General features: G+C 44.3%; 1 protein-coding gene across 8 annotated transcripts in view; it reads left to right on the top strand.

Moving 5' to 3' along the window:
• Nucleotides 1-23,959, top strand: part of nav1a (neuron navigator 1a) — an 88,366-nt gene that overhangs the window by 14,727 nt on the left and 49,680 nt on the right. For 7 of the 8 annotated variants that reach the window (XM_020044996.3, XM_020044995.3, XM_020044998.3 and 4 more), the window contains exons 3-4: nucleotides 3,254-3,356; nucleotides 4,159-4,458. In XM_020044996.3, coding sequence (XP_019900555.2) covers nucleotides 3,254-3,356; nucleotides 4,159-4,458 — 403 coding nt within the window. Of the gene's footprint in view, nucleotides 1-3,253; nucleotides 3,357-4,158; nucleotides 4,459-13,316; nucleotides 13,611-23,959 lie in introns of those variants that run through there. The other variant, XM_020044997.3, reaches the window with a different exon arrangement.

Raw genomic sequence — 23,959 nt, 5'->3', positions numbered from 1 at the left:
TTTAACAGTTTTATTTTAGGCTTACTATAATGTGGCTACTAAAGCATATTGTAACAAGGAAAGTTTGTCTATCCTGAACAAATTCTAATGCGTACTTTGTCCTGCCCAAGGTGTGGATTGAACACCAGCCTCCCACATGGGAGTCCGCATATCTAACCACTAAGCCATTTAACAATGGGTAGTGATGTAACACTTCTGTGTCGTGTTGGTTAGGAACCAGGCGCAGGCAGATATCACGTTCGTGGGTTTTAATAATCAACAAACAAATCAAACACGAACGGAAAACAATACTAAGGACTGAATGAAATCAAAGTGCGCGACAACGCGTCTTAACAGCTAACATTCAAACAGTACATTAAACAACACTCACCGATTAAATGGACAAACATAACAGCAACAATGATCCACAATGTGGGGAGCAGAGGGGAAACATTTAAACACATACAAACGCTACAAATTGGGACCTGGTGTGGAAGATGGGAAACATGTGACAGTCCGGGATGTGTTCGTGAGATATGGGAACTCGAGAAATGATGGCACGGTGGCGCTGCTGCTCACCGCACCATGACAAGTAACTTACTCACTAAGAGACATTCTCTCTTCTTGGTCGGCTCCGCTTAAGTAGTCCAGCAAAAAGACAGATGACACAGGGCAACAGCACAGTACTAACAAAGAAACATTAAAACATAGAGAGACACTGCTAAACTACATAGCAATGTTTCCTCTGGAAACTTTTCTTACTGTTGGGGGAGTGTTGTTGACCTGGGGGACAACAACACTATTCCCTCCTCTACATCTATTCATTAGTTTCTTCCTCTCTCCTCTATTCCTTTTCCATTATCTCCATATCTTTTTAGCTCAAGTTACCTGACACTATTGTGCCTGCTCCCCCTTTCTCTTTTGCTGCAACAAATTTAAATATTTCATTAAACTCAACTTAAGAAAACATATCCATCTACGTTGAACAACTAGCTAACATTGCAAAATAGTACTGTTAACTAGCAAAACTAGCTTTGCTTAACATGTTTCCCAATAACTGGGGATAACATTTTTGCAGCAATATTGATAGCTACATCTAAATGAGGTAAGAATAATTCATGTTTTAACTGAATAGTTAGCTATTAACGAAGTCAAGTAAAAAAATGAATGCTAACTTCAACGTGCGTTCCTCTGGTGAACTTTATTTCCTTCCTTCTATGGAGGCATACACTTTGAAATAATTAGTTTTGCGTATTGGGAAAACAAGACTTGTTTCACGCACGGTGCTCACTTTGAGAACGAGAGCAATTTCGAACGCGGATGAGAACGTCTGTGCTTCTTGTACATCTTGTCTGCATAGTGCCTATGGGTGGCTCCGATTACTATGATAATACGATCTGTGTTTCTCAAATTGCAGGCAGAAAATAGCACCATGAGATAAAAACCCTTAAGAAAGATGTTGTACCCTGACAAAGTAGTTGTCAAAACAAAACGTTTAGATTATTGATTTAATTCTTGATGTGGCGGGAAAGATTTTGCCATGGCAGGCTGCCCCGGTAAAATTAATGCAAAAGAATCACTGCTACATAGAGAGAAACCGCTAAACTACATAGAGACAGCGCTAAACTACATAGAGACAGCGCTAAACTACATAGAGACACACCGCTAAACTACATAGAGACACACCGCTAAACTACATAAAGACACACCGCTAAACTACATAGAGACACACTGCTAAACTACATAGAAACACCACTAAACTACATAGAGACACACCGCTAAACTACATAGAGACACACCGCTAAACTACATAGAGACACCGCTAAACTACATAGAGACACCACTAAACTACATAGAGACACCACTAAACTACATAGAGACACCACTAAACTACATTGAGAATCACCACTAAACTACATTGAGAATCACCACTAAACTACATTGAGAATCACCACTAAACTACATAGAGAGACACCACTAAACTACCTAGAAAGACACTACTAAACTACATAGAGACAACACTAGACTACATTAACACGACTAAACTTCATAGAGACACGACTAAACTTCATAGAGACACAACTAAACTTCATAGAGCCACAACTAAACTACATAGAGACACTGCAAAACTACATAGGGACATGACTAAACTACATAAATACTGCTAAACTACATAGAGAAACACCACTAAACTACATAGAGAAGCACCACTAAACTACATAGAGAAGCACCACTAAACTACATAGAGAAACACTGCTAAACTACATATAGACACCTTTATACTACATAGAGAAACACCACTAAACTACATAGAGAAACACCACTAAACTACATAGAGAAACACCACTAAACTACATAGAGAAACACCACTAAACTCCATATAGACACCTTTATACTACATAGAGAAACACTACTAAACTACATAGAGACATTACTAAACTACATAGAGACATGACTAAATTACTTAGAGACACGATTAAACTACATAGAGACACGATTAAAATACATAGAGAAACACGACTAAACTACATAGAGACACGACTAAACTACATAGAGACACGACTAAACTACATAGAGACACGACTAAACTACATTGAGAATCACCACTAAACTACATTGAGAATCACCACTAAACTACATAGAGACAACATTAGACTACATTAACACCTCTAAACTACATAGAGAAACTACTAGGGCTGCAGTGCCATAATCAAAACCAGAACAGAAACCAAACTGCAGACTTCATATTTCACTGGGGTTTAATTGTGAGGGTTTAACTTTTTCAGTCATCCATCAAAATATTGAAAGACAGAGGACACACAAATGAAATGAGGCATAAAGGGTTACACGTAAAACAGTTAGCACCTTGTATAGATTAGCAATTGTCATGTCACTACTTCACAGCAGGGATCAATGTGTAGACTGTTAGTTTTGCGTGCGCTAAATAAATACTGGCTCTAAATGACTCTTGCTTGAAAATTCTTCTATTGTTTTCTGATTGGCTCAGAGTTGGAGTCTTGTGACTAGTGGTTCAACAAGATGAAATGCTAACTGCTAGACGCTACCCGGTGGGTAGTCATCAAAACACAGCAGCAGATGAGTTATGAAACTTATGTAAGACAAGCACCAACCGCAGTAGTGTGCCCCTAACCCCAACGCTTAAGGTTATTGACTTTTTTACGTAACCAATGGCTATGAACACCTCCAAGCTTGAAAATATCCATCTCCACTATTAGCTGATTTGTAAATGTGTGATGTTTCTTTTGTTGTGTAGACCCAGAGACCCAGCGGAAGAGGACTGTTCAGAATGTTTTGGATCTCAGGCAAAACCTGGAGGATACAATGAGCTGCCTGAGGGGGGACACACTAAGACACAGGTAGCGCTGGACTCTTCACTCTAATGGGCTCTCCCTAGTCAACATGCATATATTGATATGCTATGCACTCTGGGGCAGAGATTTGTGTTTTTATATTATCCACTAGAGGGGTATAGCATAGGTTTGAGTGTAACTTCAACAAAGGCTCTATCACTTCCTTTGCTTTTTGTGCTATTTGACTGTAGTGACAATATTTAACTTCCGGATCTGATTGTTCTGTAAATCTGGCTCTCTACTTTTTATTTGTTGAAATTGCCAGACAAGAATGAAACTGGTCTACCATTAACGATTAAAAGAAAAAAGGTGTTGCAACATTTCACTTTTCCATCCATGTACAGAAGTACTAGCTCAATGAAAAATAACATTCTTCACTACCAATGCTACCGTGTATATATTTTCCAACAATCTCCTCAATACTGTCCCTCCAGCATACACATGGTAGTACTGGCCCACAGTCACCACTTTATGTGGGGTCATCTGCTTTCGTAATTGGGTCTAAAGAGAAAGTGGAAATACTCAATATTTTATTTTAACAAAGTTACATTCATATGTTGGTAGAAACATGGTCACGTTAGATTTTCCATTGTAATAAACAGCTGTTTATAATAAACAGTTGTTTTGGCAGTAAATCATTCTTTTTCTAAACTATATTTTCTCAACTTCCTAAAACAAACTGTCAGTTATCACAATTTATTTTCAAGGCTTTATCCCAATGAATAGTTAAATATCAGAATGTGGTCATGGGACCAAACATTTTAAATTAAATAACCTGTTCTAAAGGGTGTCTCCTCTCTCGGTGTAGATGCCTTAATGGGGGCGTGTCCTACGACAGTGACGATGTCACCACCTACTCTGTCTCCAGCCAGTCAGATCACTTCTCTCCATTGTCCTGGCGACAGGGCCAAGCCAGCCCCCGTTTACAGGCAGGCGATGCTCCCTCCACAGTCCACACACAATCACATGACCACACCCATCTAGGCCATTTCCACGGCATCCAACTCCTTGAGGAATTGGATGATGCTGATCCCTCCCACCTAAAGAGTGGTTACCTTAGCAACACCGACCTGGGAGGAAACAGCACTGAAGATGATCCGGTCAATGGGTGAGTGGAATAATTAACTGATCAATGCGGCCCGGGGTACAGCCAGGTCAGATCAACACGGCCCGGGGTACAGCCAGGTCAGATCAACACGGCCCGGGGACAGCCAGGTCAGATCAACACGGCCCGGGGTACAGCCAGGTCAGATCAACACGGCCCGGGGTACAGCCAGGTCAGATCAACACGGCCCGGGGTACAGCCAGGTCAGATCAACACGGCCCGGGGTACAGCCAGGTCAGATCAACACGGCCCGGGGTACAGCCAGGTCAGATCAACACGGCCCGGGGTACAGCCAGGTCAGATCAACACGGCCCGGGGTACAGCCAGGTCAGATCAACACGGCCCAGGGTACAACAAAGTGGGATTCATCGGGCTCAGCTATAGGCTACAGCCTGTCATGTTTTTTTCCATGTTTGCACATGATAACACAGTATCACACTCACCATTCTTATAACTGCCAGTTGATATACATTATATTTGCTTAAACAATTTAAAAAAGGTACACACCAGCACCTAAAAAAAGAAACAGCAGCTAAACAAGAGAAACAGCAGGTAAACAAAAGCACAAGCAGTTAAAGAAAATAATCAGCAGCTGAACAAAATAATGAGCAGCTAAACAAAAGTACAAGCAGCTAAAAAAAGAACCAGCAGTTAAACAAAAGAACCACCGGTTAAACAGAAGCACCAGCAATGTTTGATAAGAAACGTTACCATAACTTCAACCGTACTGGACAGAGTAATTATACTTCCTGATATTTAGATAGAGATAAAGCTCATTATAACTTCTACATGTTTGCTAGAAATGTGTGAGACATTCTGTTGTTTCCGAAGCAATTAACCAGATGAAAATGAGGACAGAGTCATGATTGTATCACTTAGGCAGGGCTTTTTATTGCCTCCAGGCCTGGTGAAAGGCCATGAAAGGTGAAACTGTAGTGTGTATTCAGGTATAGACACTACAAGAGGTATGGACACATGCACCCATTGAACAGTATGAGTACAGTACGACAAAATGCAATTAGCATCTAACCAGAAGTGCAAATAGAAGAGTGCAGGAAAAGTACAAGTATTAAGTATATGTAAGTACAAGTGAGAATTAATAGCCGTGCGATGAGGCAAATGTAAGTACAAATGGCAAATCTGACTGTGCATTCGAGGAAGTTGGAGGTGTAACTTCGCATTTCCACCTGAAATACAGGGATAGCAGCAATGAGGCTCCAAGGTAGTAGTGCAACAAGGTCCCACTATTCCATAGTTTGTCATACAGCATGGCTGTCCCATAGTTTGTAATACAGCATGGCTGTCCCATAGTTTGTAATACAGCATGGCTGTCCCATAGTTTGTCATACAGTGTGACTGTCCCATAGTGTGTCATACAGCGTGACTGTCCCATAGTGTGTCATACAGCGTCGCTGTCCCATAGTGTGTCATAAAGCGTGACTGTCCCATGGTGTGTCATATATCGTGACTGTCCCATAGTGTGTCATACAGCATGGCTGTCCCATTGTGTGTCATACAGCATGGCTGTCCCATAGTGTGTCATACAGCATGGCTGTCCCATTGTGTGTCATACAGCATGGCTGTCCCATAGTGTGTCATACAGCATGGCTGTCCCATAGTGTGTCATACAGCATGGCTGTCCTATAGTGTGTCATACAGCATGGCTGTCCCATTGTGTGTTATACAGCATGGCTGTCCCATAGTGTGTCATACAGCATGGCTGTCCCATAGTGTGTCATACAGCATGGCTGTCCCATGGTGAGTCATACAGCATGGCTGTCCCATGGTGTGTCATACAGCATGGCTGTCCCATTGTGTGTCATACAGCATGGCTGTCCCATTGTGTGTTATACAGCATGGCTGTCCCATTGTGTGTTATACAGCATGGCTGTCCCATAGTGTGTCATACAGTGTAACTGACTGAGAAGGAACAGGCTGCTCAAATCATGAATGTGCTGCCGTCCAATCTTCAGTAAATGACTGAACACTATTCCTGTGGAACATTTCCAACATCTTGTGATTCAATGACCCAGGGAATTCAGGCTGTTCTGGAGGACAAGGGGTCTGACCCAATACCAAATTAACTGGCCACTGAGTGTAGGTCAGAGTCTAACCAGCACAGTCAACCTCTGTTGGTTTGGGGTTGGTTTGAATCCTTTTCTCTGTCTTACTCAAAACACGCTTAGTGGCACTGAAACACAGGCATAGGCAGACCCAAAAAATAGACACACACACACATTGACAGACTTGTGTGATGTTTTAGTGAATTCAGCCCTGTTTAGGTTTCCTGACATTCAACCCCCACCCCCTCCTCCGGTGTGATTTCCACTTCCTGTCCTTTCTGTGACAGGATCCCCCACCACCCCCACACATGAACATACACACCTTCCATGACAGCACCTCCCTTGCCTTACTTTCTGATGAGTCCTCGTCTTCCATCACAACACTCCCTGACATTTCCTGACGTTCCCCGATCTTGCCTGAAATTCTCGACAGAAAAGGTAGCAAAGAGGCGGTGTTCTCATGCCTTAAAACCAACCTTGGTAGTGTGCCACTAACCCTAATCCTTAAGGTTATTGACTTTCTTAGTTAACCAATGCCCATCTTCACTATTAGCTGATTTGTAAATGTGTGATGTGTTTTCAGATCAAATCAAAATCAAATCAAATGTATTTATAAAGCCCTTTTTACATCAGCAGTTGGCCAAAGTGCTTTAACAAAACACCCAGCCTGAAACCCCAAAAAGCAAGCAACAAGTGTTGAATCACAGCGGCTAGGAAAAACATCAGTGAGCCACCACCATGCTTCACAGTGTGGATGGTATTCTGTTCACTATAGGCCTTGTTGACCCCTCTCCAAACACAACGCATATGGTTGTGACCATGAAGCTCTATTTTGGTCTCGTTACTCCAAAGTGTTCCAGAAGCTGTGAGGCGTGTCAAGGTGTTGTTGGGCATATTATAACCAGGTTTTTTGGTGGGATTGGCGCATTAACGGTTCCTTTCTGGCAATTTGACCATGCAGTTCATTTTCATTCAAGTATCGTCATATTGTGCTCCTTGAAACAACCACACAATCTTTTCCAGGGCAGCCTGGATTTCTCCTGAGGTTACCTGTGTGTTTTTCTTTGAATCCTGGGCAATTCTTCTGGCAGTTTTGGCTGAAATCTTTCTTGGTCTACCTGACCTTGGCTTGGTATCAAGAATTCCCTGAATTTTCCATTTCTTAATAAGTGATTGAACAGTACTGACTGGCATTTGCAAGGCTTTGGATATCTTTTTATATCCTTTTCCATCTTTATAAAATTCCAATACCTTGTTAAGCAGGTCTTTTGACAGTTCTTTTCTACTCCCCATGGCTCAGTATCTAGCCTGCTCAGTGCATCCACGTGAGAGCTAACAAACTCATTGACTATTTACACATAGACACAAATTGCAATTTAAAAAGCCACAGGTGTGGGAAATTCACCTTTAATTGCCATTTTCACCTGTGTGTGTCACCTTGTGTGTCTGTAACAAGGCCAAACATTCAAGGGTATGTAAAACTTTTGATCAGGAGCATCATTATGAATTAAAAAGGAGCCAAACAACTATGTGATAATAAATGGCTTCATATGATCACTATCCTTAAAAGAAAGTTTTCAAAAACAATTCCACAATTTTACAATTTCTGCCATGGTATGCAAACTTATGAGCACAACTGTATGTTGTGCTCATATTGTTATTTACTGTATGTTTGATTATTGTTATTTATTTATGTTTATTCTCTGTAAAACTGTCAATATTATTTGGTATACTGTATTCATTAATCTTGATTATGCTTTTATTGATTCATTGTATTCATTTATGTACATTATCACTATTGCTACCAAATCATGTTTGCTTTGGCAACAGTGGCCACCATCCATTCATGCCAATAAAGCACCTATTGAATTGAATTGATACCGGATGTGAGATATATATACAGGAAAAGAGAGCGATTTACTTGAAAAGAGAGAGATGCATATAGGAAAAGAGAGAGATATATAGCCAGGGAAAGAGAGAAATATCTACAGGGAAGGAGAGAGATATCTACAGGGAAGGAGAGAGATATATAGCCAGGGAAAGAGAGAAAGAGAGAGATGCATACGGAAAAGAAAGAGATATATAGCCAGGGAAAAAGAGAGAAAGATGCAGGGAAAGAGAGAGATATATAGCCAGGGAAAAAGAGAGAGAGATGCAGGGAAAGAGAGTGATATATAGCCAGGGAAAGAGAGAGAGAGATGCATACAGGAAAATAGATATATAGCCAGGGAAAAAGAGAGAAAGATGCAGGGAAAGAGAGAGATGTCTACAGGGAAGGAGAGAGATATCTACAGGGAAGGAGAGAGAGAGAGATGCAGGGAAGGAGAGAGATATCTACAGGGAAAAAGAGAGAAAGATGCAGGGAAAGAGAGACTTCCAAACAACTACTACTACTGCTGTAATGAGTTGTTTGGTGCTGCTAGGCAACACTGGTGGCAAAGACCCCACACACCTGCACCCTATTTACATACACACACACCCATAGACACACACAGACACACACATAGACAGACACGCACACACAGACATGCCCACATAGACACACACACGCACACAGACACATTGACACACGCGCACACACAGACACACACACAGACGCACACACATAGACACACACACACACACAGACACAGACACAGACACACACACGCACACAGACACATAGACACATGTGCACACACACACACACACAGATGCCAAAACACACACTCACAGACACACACACACACACAGATGCCAAAACATACACACACAGATGCCAAAACACACACTTTCCCCTGCATGGTACTATTCAGCAGGGCTCTGAAGAATCCTCCCTTTGAAACATTCCACTCTCCCCCTCCATTACTCTGTCCCATCTCTCTCTCCCCCTCCATTACTCTGTCCCGTCTCTCTCTCCCCCTCCATTACTCTGTCCCGTCTCTCTCTCCCCCTCCATTACTCTGTCCCGTCTCACTCTCCCCCTCCATCCCTCTGTCCCCCTCCATTACTCTGTCCAGTCTCACTCTCCCCCTCCATCCCTCTCTCCCCCTCCATTACTCTGTCCCGTCTCTCTCCCCCTCCATTACTCTGTCCCGTCTCTCTCTCCCCCTCCATCCCTCTCGCCCCCTCCATTACTCTGTCCCGTCTCTCTCCCCCTCCATTACTCTGTCCCGTCTCTCTCTCCCCCTCCATTACTCTGTCCCGTCTCTCTCTCCCCCTCCATTACTCTGTCCCTTCTCTCTCCCCCTCCATTACTCTGTCCTGTCTCTCTCCCTCCATTACTCTGTCCCGTCTCTCTCCCCCTCCATTACTCTGTCCCGTCTCTCTCTCCCCCTCCATTACTCTGTCCCGTCTCTCTCTCCCCCTCCATTACTCTGTCCCGTCTCTCTCTCCCCCTCCATTACTCTGTCCCGTCTCTCTCCCCCTCCATTACTCTGTCCCGTCTCTCTCTCCCCCTCCATCCCTCTCTCCCCCTCCATTACTCTGTCCCGTCTCTCTCCCCCTCCATTACTCTGTCCTGTCTCTCTCCCTCCATTACTCTGTCCCGTCTCTCTCCCCCTCCATTACTCTGTCCCGTCTCTCTCTCCCCCTCCATTACTCTGTCCCGTCTCTCTCTCCCCCTCCATTACTCTGTCCCGTCTCTCTCCCCCTCCATTACTCTGTCCCGTCTCTCTCTCCCCCTCCATCCCTCTCTCCCCCTCCATTACTCTGTCCCGTCTCTCTCCCCCTCCATTACTCTGTCCCGTCTCTCTCTCCCCCTCCATTACTCTGTCCCGTCTCTCTCCCCCTCCATTACTCTGTCCCGTCTCTCTCCCCCTCCATTACTCTGTCCCGTCTCTCTCCCCCTCCATTATTCTGTCCCGTCTCTCTCTCCCCCTCCATCCCTCTCTCCCCCTCCATTACTCTGTCCCGTCTCTCTCCCCCTCCATTACTCTGTCCCGTCTCTCTCTCCCCCTCCATTACTCTGTCCCGTCTCTCTCCCCCTCCATTACTCTGTCCCGTCTCTCTCCCCCTCCATTACTCTGTCCCGTCTCTCTCCCCCTCCATTATTCTGTCCCGTCTCTCTCTCCCCCTCCATTACTCTGTCCCGTCTCTCTCTCTCCCTCCATTACTCTGTCCCGTCTCTCTCTACCCCTCCATTACTCTGTCCCGTCTCTCTCTCCCCCTCCATTACTCTGTCCCGTCTCTCTCTCCCCCTCCATTACTCTGTCCCGTCACTCTCCCCCTCCATTACTCTGTCCCGTCTCTCTCTCCCCCTCCATTACTCTGTCCCGTCACTCTCCCCCTCCATTACTCTGTCCCGTCTCTCTCTCCCCCTCCATTACTCTGTCCCGTCTCTCTCCCCCTCCATTACTCTGTCCCGTCTCTCTCTCCCCCTCCATCCCTCTCGCCCCCTCCATTACTCTGTCCCGTCTCTCTCCCCCTCCATTACTCTGTCCCGTCTCTCTCTCCCCCTCCATTACTCTGTCCCGTCTCTCTCTCCCCCTCCATTACTCTGTCCCTTCTCTCTCCCCCTCCATTACTCTGTCCTGTCTCTCTCCCTCCATTACTCTGTCCCGTCTCTCTCCCCCTCCATTACTCTGTCCCGTCTCTCTCTCCCCCTCCATTACTCTGTCCCGTCTCTCTCTCCCCCTCCATTACTCTGTCCCGTCTCTCTCTCCCCCTCCATTACTCTGTCCCGTCTCTCTCCCCCTCCATTACTCTGTCCCGTCTCTCTCTCCCCCTCCATCCCTCTCTCCCCCTCCATTACTCTGTCCCGTCTCACTCCCCCTCCATTACTCTGTCCTGTCTCTCTCCCTCCATTACTCTGTCCCGTCTCTCTCCCCCTCCATTACTCTGTCCCGTCTCTCTCTCCCCCTCCATTACTCTGTCCCGTCTCTCTCTCCCCCTCCATTACTCTGTCCCGTCTCTCTCCCCCTCCATTACTCTGTCCCGTCTCTCTCTCCCCCTCCATCCCTCTCTCCCCCTCCATTACTCTGTCCCGTCTCTCTCCCCCTCCATTACTCTGTCCCGTCTCTCTCTCCCCCTCCATTACTCTGTCCCGTCTCTCTCCCCCTCCATTACTCTGTCCCGTCTCTCTCCCCCTCCATTACTCTGTCCCGTCTCTCTCCCCCTCCATTATTCTGTCCCGTCTCTCTCTCCCCCTCCATCCCTCTCTCCCCCTCCATTACTCTGTCCCGTCTCTCTCCCCCTCCATTACTCTGTCCCGTCTCTCTCTCCCCCTCCATTACTCTGTCCCGTCTCTCTCCCCCTCCATTACTCTGTCCCGTCTCTCTCCCCCTCCATTACTCTGTCCCGTCTCTCTCCCCCTCCATTATTCTGTCCCGTCTCTCTCTCCCCCTCCATTACTCTGTCCCGTCTCTCTCTCTCCCTCCATTACTCTGTCCCGTCTCTCTCTACCCCTCCATTACTCTGTCCCGTCTCTCTCTCCCCCTCCATTACTCTGTCCCGTCTCTCTCTCCCCCTCCATTACTCTGTCCCGTCACTCTCCCCCTCCATTACTCTGTCCCGTCTCTCTCTCCCCCTCCATTACTCTGTCCCGTCACTCTCCCCCTCCATTACTCTGTCCCGTCTCTCTCTCCCCCTCCATTACTCTGTCCCGTCTCTCTCCCCCTCCATTACTCTGTCCCGTCTCTCTCCCCCTCCATTACTCTGTCCCGTCTCTCTCCCCCTCCATCTCTCTCTCCCCCTCCATCCCTCTCTCCCCCTCCATTACTTTATCCCATCTCTCTCCCCCTCCATTCCTCTGTCCCATCCCTCTCTCACCCCTCCATTCCTCTGTCCCATCCCTCTCTCACCCCTCCATTCCTCTGTCCCATCCCTCTCTCCCTCCCTCCCTCTCTATAAATTGTTTCACTCGTTCATTCAATAAAACAGAAGGCATAAAGGCTTATTCAGTAATATGTATGGTGTTAATGTGAACAATAAGGGCATGTTTCACAGACACAGACCAACCCTAGTCGTGGATAAAAAAAGATTGAGCTGGATTTTTTGTCAGGGACTGAGCTCTATCTGTTTGCTTGAAACAGATTCCAAAGGCTATTTTTTTATTTTTCCAATATGTAGAATGGAAAACAGTTGTTGTTTTTTCTTTCTATTGCAGAATGTATGGTATCGTAATAGCAACAGTACTGCAACATACAGCCAGACCAGTTGTCACAATTCTAAATATATAGAAATGAGATTCTGATTGGTGGAATCAAGGAGGGTGTGTGAGTATGTGTGTGAGTCGGGGCGGTTCTCATTCTTTAACTTGTAGAATAGTGTGAAGACATCTTAGCATGTGATAGAGAATGTGAAGACATCTTAGCATGTGATAGAGAATGTGAAGACATCTTAGCATGTGATAGAGCATGTGAAGACATCTTAGCATGTGATAGAGAATGTGAAGACATCTTAGCATGTGATAGAGAATGTGAAGACATCTTAGCATGTGATAGAGCAGGGGTTCCCAAACTTCTTTGGCCGACGACCCCATTTCGATATTGAAAAATTATTGCAACCCCAACCATGAAAAATGATATAATCGTTATTTTTTTTATTTTGCTTCTTTGAGAGTCGATTGTAAAACATTCTCCCCCGACCCCATTTTCATAGCAGGTGACCCTACATGGGGTCGCAACCCCTAGTTTGAAAACCTCTGTCATAGAGAATGCCTCTGGTTATAGGTTATTATTAGGTGGTGCTCTTGTAAGACCTTGTCTCGACTGGTTATAATAACAGACCGGGGAGAGGGCAGAGGGTGTGATTGTAGAATGTAGTAAAGGGGTGTAGCCTGTATGAGTCCTTCCACCCCCCCCTCCCCACGTGTGACTGGGCCGGAGATGGGAGGATTGCGGTCTGTAGTCTTCAGTCACTCCGTATCGCTGAGACCAGCGGTTTCCCTGATCAGCCGAGAAGAGGGCGGACAAATAGACAGAGAGAACTTGGTGGATTATTTTCGTATCGTTAACGTGCTCAACTCTACTATGCAGTCCGATAACAAAGGTGCCTGAAAGGATACGGCCACTTCAGCAGAATGAGTGGGCGCGTGCTTAACAGGAAAATGCTGCAGCTACCCGCGCAGCGCGCGACACATTTACGTGGGAGGACAATGCACTTTTTATCAAGGTAATGGATAGATATCTCGAGCCGGGTTGGAAGGGGGGGGCGGCGGCTACGTTTCTGCTACTAACGGGCTACTTCACGCTGATACCGCAGACGGACACAGCATCTGTGCTGTGGACATTGGCTGTTCAGTAGTAAAAGAGGGTACAATCAATGATTGATAAGCTGATTGCGCTTTACTGTGGGGACAGATAGCGGGCTCCTAGTTTAGTAGGTTGGTGTTGGTATGGAATGAAGAGTACAGTGTCATTGATTCAAGAAAATCGCAGCTGATCACCATTTTTGGTAGCCAGTATCAATGGATTGACAGATGCTTGCAATCTGAACTTGGTTTATAGACTGTTGGTTTTAAGCGGCAGCTAATTGAGCTGAATGGGTGTTGAGTTCGGAGTCTTTGTTTTAACGCATGCGGATATTGTAGGCTACACTGCACTATTTGTCCGGAATATACTCAACGAGAATGACTCGGAAATGCAGATGGAAGCTCGAATATCACATACAATTACGTCTTTAGTATTAATAACTAATTGCGGATTTGAGAAATAGTGTAAGGCATTTACACGATGCTGAAAATACATATTGTATTGTATTCGTGTGAAATTAAACGTTGACTTGCAGTTATGCCTTTGTCCAGGTCGTCTTTGTAATGAGAATTGGTTCTCAGTCGGCTCACCTGGTTAAATCAGTGTTAAATAATAATAAAACAAGTTAGTGCAACAGTCTACTGTTAGCTCACATCCCATTGAAACAATTCCCACAACAATGAAGTGGCAACCCTTTGACCAATCCGATCAGTGTCTTAACCCAGAAGTACATTTTATGTTCGTCTAACACCCGTAACTGTGCAGCAACTCGATCTCAGGGGTTGACATAACATAGTATACATAAATTTAGGACACTCCATTTATTGCGTTTGGCTATAATAGTTGACATTACATTTAGCGTTTGGCTATAATAGTTGACATTACATTTAGCGTTTGACTTGAGATAAAAAATGTGCAGGAACTTCCAAATTATACATTAGACTATTTTCATCAAAATGTATGTGTTAATAAGGCTTGTTCCAATAAGGCTTGCTCTTTTGCCTAAAAAAGGAACCAGAATGCTGTTTGCCTAAAATTAGAAGTACTGGAACATGGTTCCGGACCATTCCAGCCCAAGTCAAGCACTGATTACATTAGAATTAGCTAAATGTGTGTTACGGATTTTCCAAAATGTAGGATATGTTACGAATTTGCAAACATTTAAGATTGGTTGCTAATATGTTAGCTATTCATTCCTAATGATTAAGGTAACTTTACCCCTGTCCCCCAGGTTATTGCACACAGAACACATAAGCCCTGGAACAAAAACGAATTAAATGTTGGCCCTTACAGGAGTATTTTCTTTTCTCCATGAATTCAAACTCACCATCACTGGGACAGAGTCGGCATCTAAATCTGTAGCCCAGCATCCCCTCTGGCCTAGCAGACCGCAAAAGTATTTTACCTGTCGCCCATCATCCCCTCTGGCCTAGCAGACCACAAGTCTTTTACCTGTCACCCAGCATCACCTCTGGCCTAGCAGACCACAAGTCTTTACCTGTCGCCCAGTGTCACATCTGGCCTAGCAGACCGCAAGTCTTTACCTGTCGCCCAGTGTCACATCTGGCCTAGCAGACCACAAGTCTTTACCTGTCGCCCAGTGTCACATCTGGCCTAGCAGACCACAAGTCTTTACCTGTCGCCCAGTGTCACATCTGGCCTAGCAGACCGCAAGTCTTTTACCTGTTGCCCAGTGTCACCTCTGGCCTTGCAGATTTCAAGTCTTTTACCTGTTGCCCAGCATCCCCTCTGGCCTAGCAGACCGCAAAAGTATTTGACCTGTCGCCCATCATCACCTCTGGCCTAGCAGACCACAAGTCTTTTACCTGTCGCCCATCATCACCTCTGGCCTAGCAGACCACAAGTCTTTACCTGTTGCCCAGCATCACCTCTGGCCTAGCAGACCACAAGTCTTTTACCTGTTGCCCAGTGTCACCTCTGGCCTAGCAGACCGCAAGTCTTTTACCTATCGCCATAGGCGGAAATCCCGGGGGGGACAGACGGGACACTACCCCCCCATCCAGGGGTAACCTATGATTTGTCCCCCCCAATATATCACTGTAAGCAACTATGCAACTTTAATAATATTTATATGACTCAATGAAAGCACCTGTACTGACTATCGATGCTTAACGCTTTGAAGCATACGATCACACCGGTGTGATTAGAACGTGTTGTTTAGAACGCACCATTAGAACGCCCAGGTACAAGTAACGTAACAATGGCTGGTCAGACCGCTCTTTTATTTACTCAAATTGAGCTCAAACAGTGTTTTTTTCCTGATTGTAATTGTTTCAAGACCACACTATGATGTTAACCAGGTAGCAAGCATTCAAATTGGGACAAGAAGTGTTACTTACGTACCAACAGGGAGCCAACACTAGCAGGTCACACTGTTAGCTAGCGATTAGCTGATGTTTGTTGGCTAGCTACAGTTACACCAACCAGCTTTCGCAGCTCTTTGAATTCGAGTCAATGAGAGAAGCTTGCCATTCAATGTATGTAGTGTTGCTTACCTGGCAAGGTGACGGTTCATGTCAACCGTCTGAACGGCACTCAATGCATGTAGCTAACGTGGGGTTAATCCAGTCAGTTTGTTTTGGTAGGGTTCACACACAATGGCTCAATTGGCAGATCTAGTAGCGAACCGATGGCGCAAACAAAAACAGTATTACAGCACTACTTTTGTTGAGAAAAAAGCTCAACGTAATCTTCAAAAATCTATTTTTTCACTGATCTCATTTGTCCATTACTAAATTCAAGAATCGGAATTCATAATTGGTCAAACTTTTGGGAGCTTCTGAATAATTACCTAAATAAATGATTTACACACCACCTATTGTCTGATTGATAGCCTATGGTTTATTGATACAACAAGTGAAGCGTGTCAGTATCTTTCACTCCTGCGATCTTTAGAAAAAGGACAGCATTTTTAAGATTGGTCAATAATTATTCAATATACATTTTTAACAGTTACTACCAGTAGAGGTTTGCTAATATAATTGAAATAAAAAAATAGATGCATAATTAGTAAGCAGTAGGGTGTTTTTGTCAAGCTGCGGATTAATTGTATTGTGATGTCATAATCAAATTCTGGAACTCTGACTGAGTACTGATCTCACGTGCAAAAAATCGCATGCTGGGGGGCCGTTAAGGCATATTTGAAACTCACGCGTGAAAAGGTTAATAGTGCATTTTTTAGTTCCAAAAGATTGCGTCCCGTCCCCCCCACCCTTTGCCTCATAGTGGTTTGATCCACTGCCCCCCTCCCTCAGCAGTGGCACATCGTACAGGTACAGTGCATAGGTGGGTATCTGACAGAGTAGGTCATTGGTGGTTGAATTTCAGTAAGTAGTTCAAACATCGGATATGTTAGACATTTCTTTACTTCTACCACTCAGTAGCTAGCTTGCAATGCAATGTCTAATGTTCCTTAACTGGCAAGGTGACTGTGTTTATGTCTACTGTCTAAAAGGCACTCAATGCACATAGCTATTTTGAGGTTAATATAGTAAGTTTGTTCTATGTTATTAGGGTTCAAACTCTCAATAGCTGAGAATGCAGAGTAACAGTGAGCAAACCGATGGCGCAAACTAAAACAGTATTACAGCACTACTTTTGGTGTCCCCATCAATAATTGCTCTTGAGAACATTTCATGTAATCCCCTCCAAAGTTGATATCAGATATCACATTTTCATACTCTTCACAACTTCAAAACTTTCTTTCATCGTTTGGTCCATCACATGCAAAATGAACCATTCAATTATCAAAATCTGTCAGACATACATGTACATGTATACTCCATAAATACACTTACCTAAAGGATTATTAGGAACACCTGTTCAATTTCTCATTTATGCAATTATCTAATCAACCAATCACATGGCAGTTGCTTCAATGCATTTAGGGGTGTGGTCCTGGTCAAGACAATCTCCTGAACTCCAAACTGAATGTCAGAATGGGAAAGAAAAATTATTTAAGCAATTTTGAGCGTGGCATGGTTGTTGGTGCCAGACGGGCCGGTCTGAGTATTTCACAATCTGCTCAGTTACTGGGATTTTCACGCACAACCATTTCTAAGGTTTACAAAGAATGGTGTGAAAAGGGAAAAACATCCAGTATGCGGCAGTCCTGTGGGCCAAAAGGCCTTGTTGATGCTAGAGGTCAGAGGAGAATGGGCCGACTGATTCAAGCTGATAGAAGAGCAACTTTGACTGAAATAACCGAGGTATGCAGCAAAGCATTTGTGAAGCCACAACACGCACAACCTTGAGGCGGATGGGCTACAACAGCAGAAGACCCCACCGGGTACCACTCATCTCCACTACAAATAGGAAAAAGAGGCTACAATTTGCACGAGCTCACCAAAATTGGACAGTTGAAGACTGGAAGAATGTTGCCTGGTCTGATGAGTCTTGATTTCTTTTGAGACATTCAGAATTTGGCGTAAACAGAATGAGAACATGGATCTATCATGCCTTGTTACCACTGTGCAGGCTGGTGGTGGTGGTGTAATGGTGTGGGGGATGTTTTCGTGGCACACTTTAGGCCCCTTAGTGCCAATTGGGCATCGTTTAAATGCCACAGCCTACCTGAGCATTGTTTCTGACCATGTCCATCCCTTAATGACCACCATGTACCCATCCTCTGATGGCTCCTTCCAGCAGGATAATGCACCATGTCACAAAGCTCGAATCCTTTCAAATTGGTTTCTTGAACATGACTATGAGTTCACTGTACTGAAATGGCCCCCACAGTCACCAGATCTCAACCCAATAGAGCATCTTTGGGATGTGGTGGAACGGGAGCTTCGTGCCCTGGATGTGCATCCCACAAATCTCCATCAACTGCAAGATGCTATCCTATCAATATGGGCCAACATTTCTAAAGAATGCTTTCAGCACCTTGTTGAATCAATGCCACATAGAATTAAGGCAGTTCTGAAGGCGAAAGGGGGTCAAACACAGTATTAGTATGGTGTTCCTAATAATCCTTTAGGTGAGTGTATATATGACATGAAATGTTTGTGATATCTACTATATTTGCACATTACCTGCCAGGTGACATAGTAATCAAATAGGAATTGCCAGGAAATGTTTTCCCCTGGTGCATTGAAAGGGAAAACATTAGATGAGATGTTGATGAAAATCTCTTGCTAGACCATCAAAAGTGACAGGATGTCAACCAAGAAGATGAACTTGTAGTGTTTTGTACCGTGAGGAGGTACAATTAATAGTTTTTTACGGAACTACCGCAGGATTTTTTATTGTTGCAGTTTTTTTATTTTCATGGATGTAATTTTTGTGGTGATTTTTCAGCTCACTATATACTACTTTATATGTAAGAAATATGTAAAAATGTACATGGAAAAGTGAATTTTCTGTTTACATGTCACACATCGCTAAATTTACTATATAAATACAGATATGCATATCCTTTTTCTGTGTACTACAGAATTGTACAGTATTCACTTTTCCCAGTAAACTTTTCCCATTGTTGAAACTGGTTTCTGAAAAGCTCAGTGTGATACACACCAGCATTCAGCTAGACAAAAAAGTAGAACAAAACAGTTGAATACCATGATGAAAAAACATCTAAACATTTTGATAGATAGACAGACACACAGAAAGGAACAGGAAAACAGTTGTTTCGATAAATCAGTATTATATTTTTGTACAAACACATACACACACGCACACACACTCCCATGTAAGCCCACCCACCATAACAATCCCTTTTGTAGACTGCAGTCCTTGTTTAACCTGAGGGACAGATGGAATCAGTGCTATTATCTATTACTGAATAATCCTGTGAAACCTCTAGACGGCTAAATAGTGCTGCCTCCTCTCTGTGCCCTGGTTGTCACTCTGTGCCCGGGTGTCTCTCTGTGGCCGGGTGTCCTCTCTGTGGCCGGGTGTCCTCTCTGTGGCCGGGTGTCCTCTCTGTGGCCGGGTGTCTATCTGTGCTAAGATGGATCAGGGGCCATATTGTCAGCCATCTGTCTTTTATGCCCCAAACCCTTCTTATTGTGCTGTGAGTATGATATGCATGTGGTGTGTGTCATGAATGTGTGTGTGTGTGTGTGTGTTTTTAGATTGTGTCTCCAGTCTGGTACTGTTCTCGTCAAACCCCCCCCCACGTAAGTCTTCCCCACTGATTGCAGTAATGCTTGTGGTGTTTGTCACTGTGAATTTAACAGCTTGGAATTTCTAGCCTACAGTGCTGGTGGAACATTTTCTGTCATCTTTCTCTCTCTGTCTGTCTGTCTGTTATGACCATCACTCTCTTTCTCTGTCTGTTTGTTATGACCATCACTCTCTCTCACTGTCTGTCTGTTATGACCATCACTCTCTCTCACTGTCTGTCTGTAATGACCGTATCTCTCTGTCAGTCAATTAAACTCAGTTTTCAATTCAATATGTGCTTTATTGGCATGAATGCATGGTTGCCACTGTTACCAAAGCATACATGTTTAGGTAGCAATAGTGATACAATACATAAATAAATACAATGAAACTATAAAAGCACAATTACAATAAATGAATACAATATAGCAAATAATATTGATAATTTTACAGAAAATAAACATAAATAAATAACAATAATCAAACATCTACATTCTGGGTCATAAAGACCAATATTGTACCTTTGAGGGAACATTCTTCAAAAGTGTACCTACGAGTACAGCACTGTTCTTGTTTCATACCTCCATTTTTGCAGGCCTTAAAAAATAAAGCAGGCTTTACCGCTTTTCAGGCATTTCAGTTTATTATTTAGTTTGGATAACGTAATACCATTTTCCAGTTTATTATTTATTTTGGATAATTTAATGCCATTGTCCAGTTTATTATTTAGTTAGGATAATGGAATGCCATTGTCCAGTTTGTTTGGTTTTTCTTTAATTGTAAATTGTAAATTTGATGACCAATTTTCTGGTTGGGATAAGTTCTTTATCTGTGAATTTATAGATGTTTTCAAAAGTGTTGCCATCATTTATAGGGAGGTGTTGGGTTTTTCCAGGATTATCTAATTTCCTCCATAGTTCCTGACAATTATTTTGGTTGATTGACTCTTCTATTTTGGTCAAAGTGTGGCCAGAGGTAGCAGTCTCACTACTACAACACCAGTTTCAACACACAGACTGGAGACACTCAAGCCACCCTTGACTCCTATACATTTGACTCCCAGACATTTCAAACATTTGCTTTCTCCGTTCTGGATTACATGAACAACTGCATCAATGACGTCACCACCCATAAACTAATAAAGACCTCCAAGCCATCACAGACTACCAGCCAAATAACCTCACCCGACAGCCAGTGACATCTCCTTCACCTACGAGTTAAACAGGTTAAACGCACGCTTCGACAGGAACATCAAAGAGCCAGCCGTCAAAGCTGAACTCTTTCGACCTGTCGCACTCACCTCCATGATCATGAAGTGCTTTGAAAGACTAGTTCTGACCCACCTTAAGTCTTGCATCCCCCCAACACTGGATCCCTACCAGTTTGCCTACTGTTCAAACAGGTATACAGAGGACACCATCTCCACAGCTTTACAATCTCCCCAGATCCACCTGGACAAAACCAACACCTATGTTAGAATGTTGTTCATAGATTTTAGCTCTGCATTCAACACGGTCATCCCCTCTATGCTGGTCAACAAACTCCATGACCTGGGGATCAGCCCTTCTCTCTGTAACTGGACTTTGGACTTCCTAACCAGCAGACCCCAGTCTGTCAGGTTAGACAACCTCCCCTCCTCCACCCTGATCCTGAACACTGGTGTTCCACAGGGCTGTGTGCTGAGCCCCCTCCTGTACTCCCTCTTCACCCATATCTGCGTTCCTGTACACAGCTCCAACATCGTCAAGTTCAGAGATGACACCACGGTGGTAGGCCAGTGACAATGATGAGTCGGACTACAAGTAGGAGGTTGAGTGCCTGACGGCATGGTGCGCTGATAACAACCCCTCAATGCAAAGAAGACCAAAGAGCTCATTGTGGATTACAGGAAGGCTGCAGTCACGTCCCAGTTCTCATCGATGGCATTGAAGTGGAGCATGTGTCCAGCTTCAAATTCCTGGGTGTCCATATCTCAGAGGACCTTTCCTGGTCCCTCAACACCTCAGACCTGGTCAAAAAGGCGTGGCAGCGCCTGTACTTCTTGAGGAGGGTGAAGAAGGCCCGTCTGTCCTCCAAGATCCTTGTGAATTCACTGCTGCACAATCAAGAGCATTCTGACCAACTGCGCCACAGTGTAATTTGGTGGTTGGTCCGTAACCGACTGGAAGGTCGGTTTTCAACAGGTAGTGAAAACCTGCCCAGCACATCAAGGGTACCCAGACCTCCAGCGCAAGCTGTGTAGGGCGCACAGCATCACCAGGGACCCTTCACATCTATGCCACAATCTGTTTGCCCTCCTCCAATCAGGCAGGTGGTACAGGTCTCTCCATTCTTGCACCAGCAGGTTTAGAAACTGCTTCTTTCCATCTGCTGTAACCCTGCTGAACTTGGTGACCTCCCATCACTAACTATGCCCTCCCTACTGGACTCCCTACTGGACTCTGTTATGACGATCTCTCTGTCTGATAGTCTTATCTTGATTTGCACAATCATTTCCATGGCGTTTGAATTTACACCAGCATGTTCGAGACATACCACGAAGAATTATGGCTGTCAGTCTCAGGAAAATGGAGCAACGTGTGCACACTGCACAGAAAATTGAAAACAGTCTTGCAAAATTCCATGGGGGGCTCTAGCAAAATTGTGGCACACTACCTCATAATGGGGTTTCTCGGACTGTCTATCTGTAAGTTAACACAACAAAATAATCTCAAATCTTCTTCTGTATGTCTCAAAAAATGTAGCGTAATATAAACAAGGCCTTAGTTAGTCCTGCATTAGGAGATTGTATGGGGTTATCCTGTACTGTTGTATGGTGTTAGCCTGTACTGTTGTATGATGTTAGCCTGTACTGTTGTATGATGTTAGCCTGTACTGTTGTATGATGTTAGCCTGTACTGTTGTATGGGGTTAGCCTGTACTGTTGTATGGGGTTAGCCTGTACTGTTGTATGGGGTTCGCCTGTCCTGTTTGTTGTTGCTGATCTTTCCTGAAGTCAGTTGATAAAGCTACACCTTTGGGGTCTATATTTCTAGGAACATGATATGATTACCCATTCTGCTCTCTTATCTCATCCCTCTCTTAATCTCTCCCCTTACCCCTCATGTCTTCTCTTCTCATCTCTTCACCCCTCTCTTTATCGCTCCTCTCACCCCTCATTTCTTATCATCTCTTCACCCCTCTCTTTAGCTTTCCTCTCACCCCTCATTTCTTCTCATCTCTTCATCCTTCTCTTAATCTCTCCTCTCACCCTGCACGTCTTCTCATCTCTTCATCCCTCTCAAACTCTTGTTCTCTCACCAATCTTATCTCCTTATTCCTCTCTCAGTCCCTCCTCTCATCCGTCATGTCATTTCCTCTCATCTTATCATCCCTTTCTCAATCTCCCCTCATCTGCCCTTAATATTTCCTGCACTCCAACCCTCCAGCTGTGTTGTGACCTAAACATGCACCCATCCGAAAGATGAACACCCCTCACCCCTTCTGACCACTCTACCCATGATTCATTATTAAAACAACTCCCCAACCCCAGGCCCCATCCATGACCTTAATATGGTCACGCCGGCCCCCCACCTCCTTCCCCCCACACACACCCACATGCAAATGCTTCCATACCCCTGTCCCTCCCCTCACACACCCAACCTTCACACATCACCTCTACTCTATAGAAAAATAAGGTTTCAAAAGTTTTGCCCATGGACAGGGACTCTGCTCTCCTAGAACCCATGAAAGGGACTCTGCTGTCCTAGAATCCATGACAGGGACTCTGCTGTCCTAGAATCCATGACAGGGACTCTGCTCTCCTAGAACCCATGAAAGGGACTCTGCTGTCCTAGAACCCATGAAAGGGACTCTGCTGTCCTAGAATCCATTACAGGGACTGTCTTTGTTAAGCCGAAGGACTTTTTTCCGGCGTCCATCTTAATTTCGATGTCTTTGTTTTGGCGACTTTCTTTATGTCAGGATTGCAGAGGCAGGACACAAGTGCAGGGAGAACTGAGGACATTTAATAAAATACCTAAAACATGACAGAACAAAAACTAAACAACAAGCCCAAACACAACAACCATAACAGAAGGCTTACACCAAACAAAGGCCAACAAGATACACTGGGAAAGGAGGAACTTAAATAAGAACAGTAAT

The sequence above is a fragment of the Esox lucius genome, chromosome 12 (assembly GCF_011004845.1).
Source record: "Esox lucius isolate fEsoLuc1 chromosome 12, fEsoLuc1.pri, whole genome shotgun sequence".
NCBI classification, from domain to species: Eukaryota; Metazoa; Chordata; class Actinopteri; order Esociformes; family Esocidae; genus Esox; species Esox lucius.
Note: the sequence above shows the minus strand (reverse complement) of the source record. Positions and strands in the feature narration are given on the sequence as shown.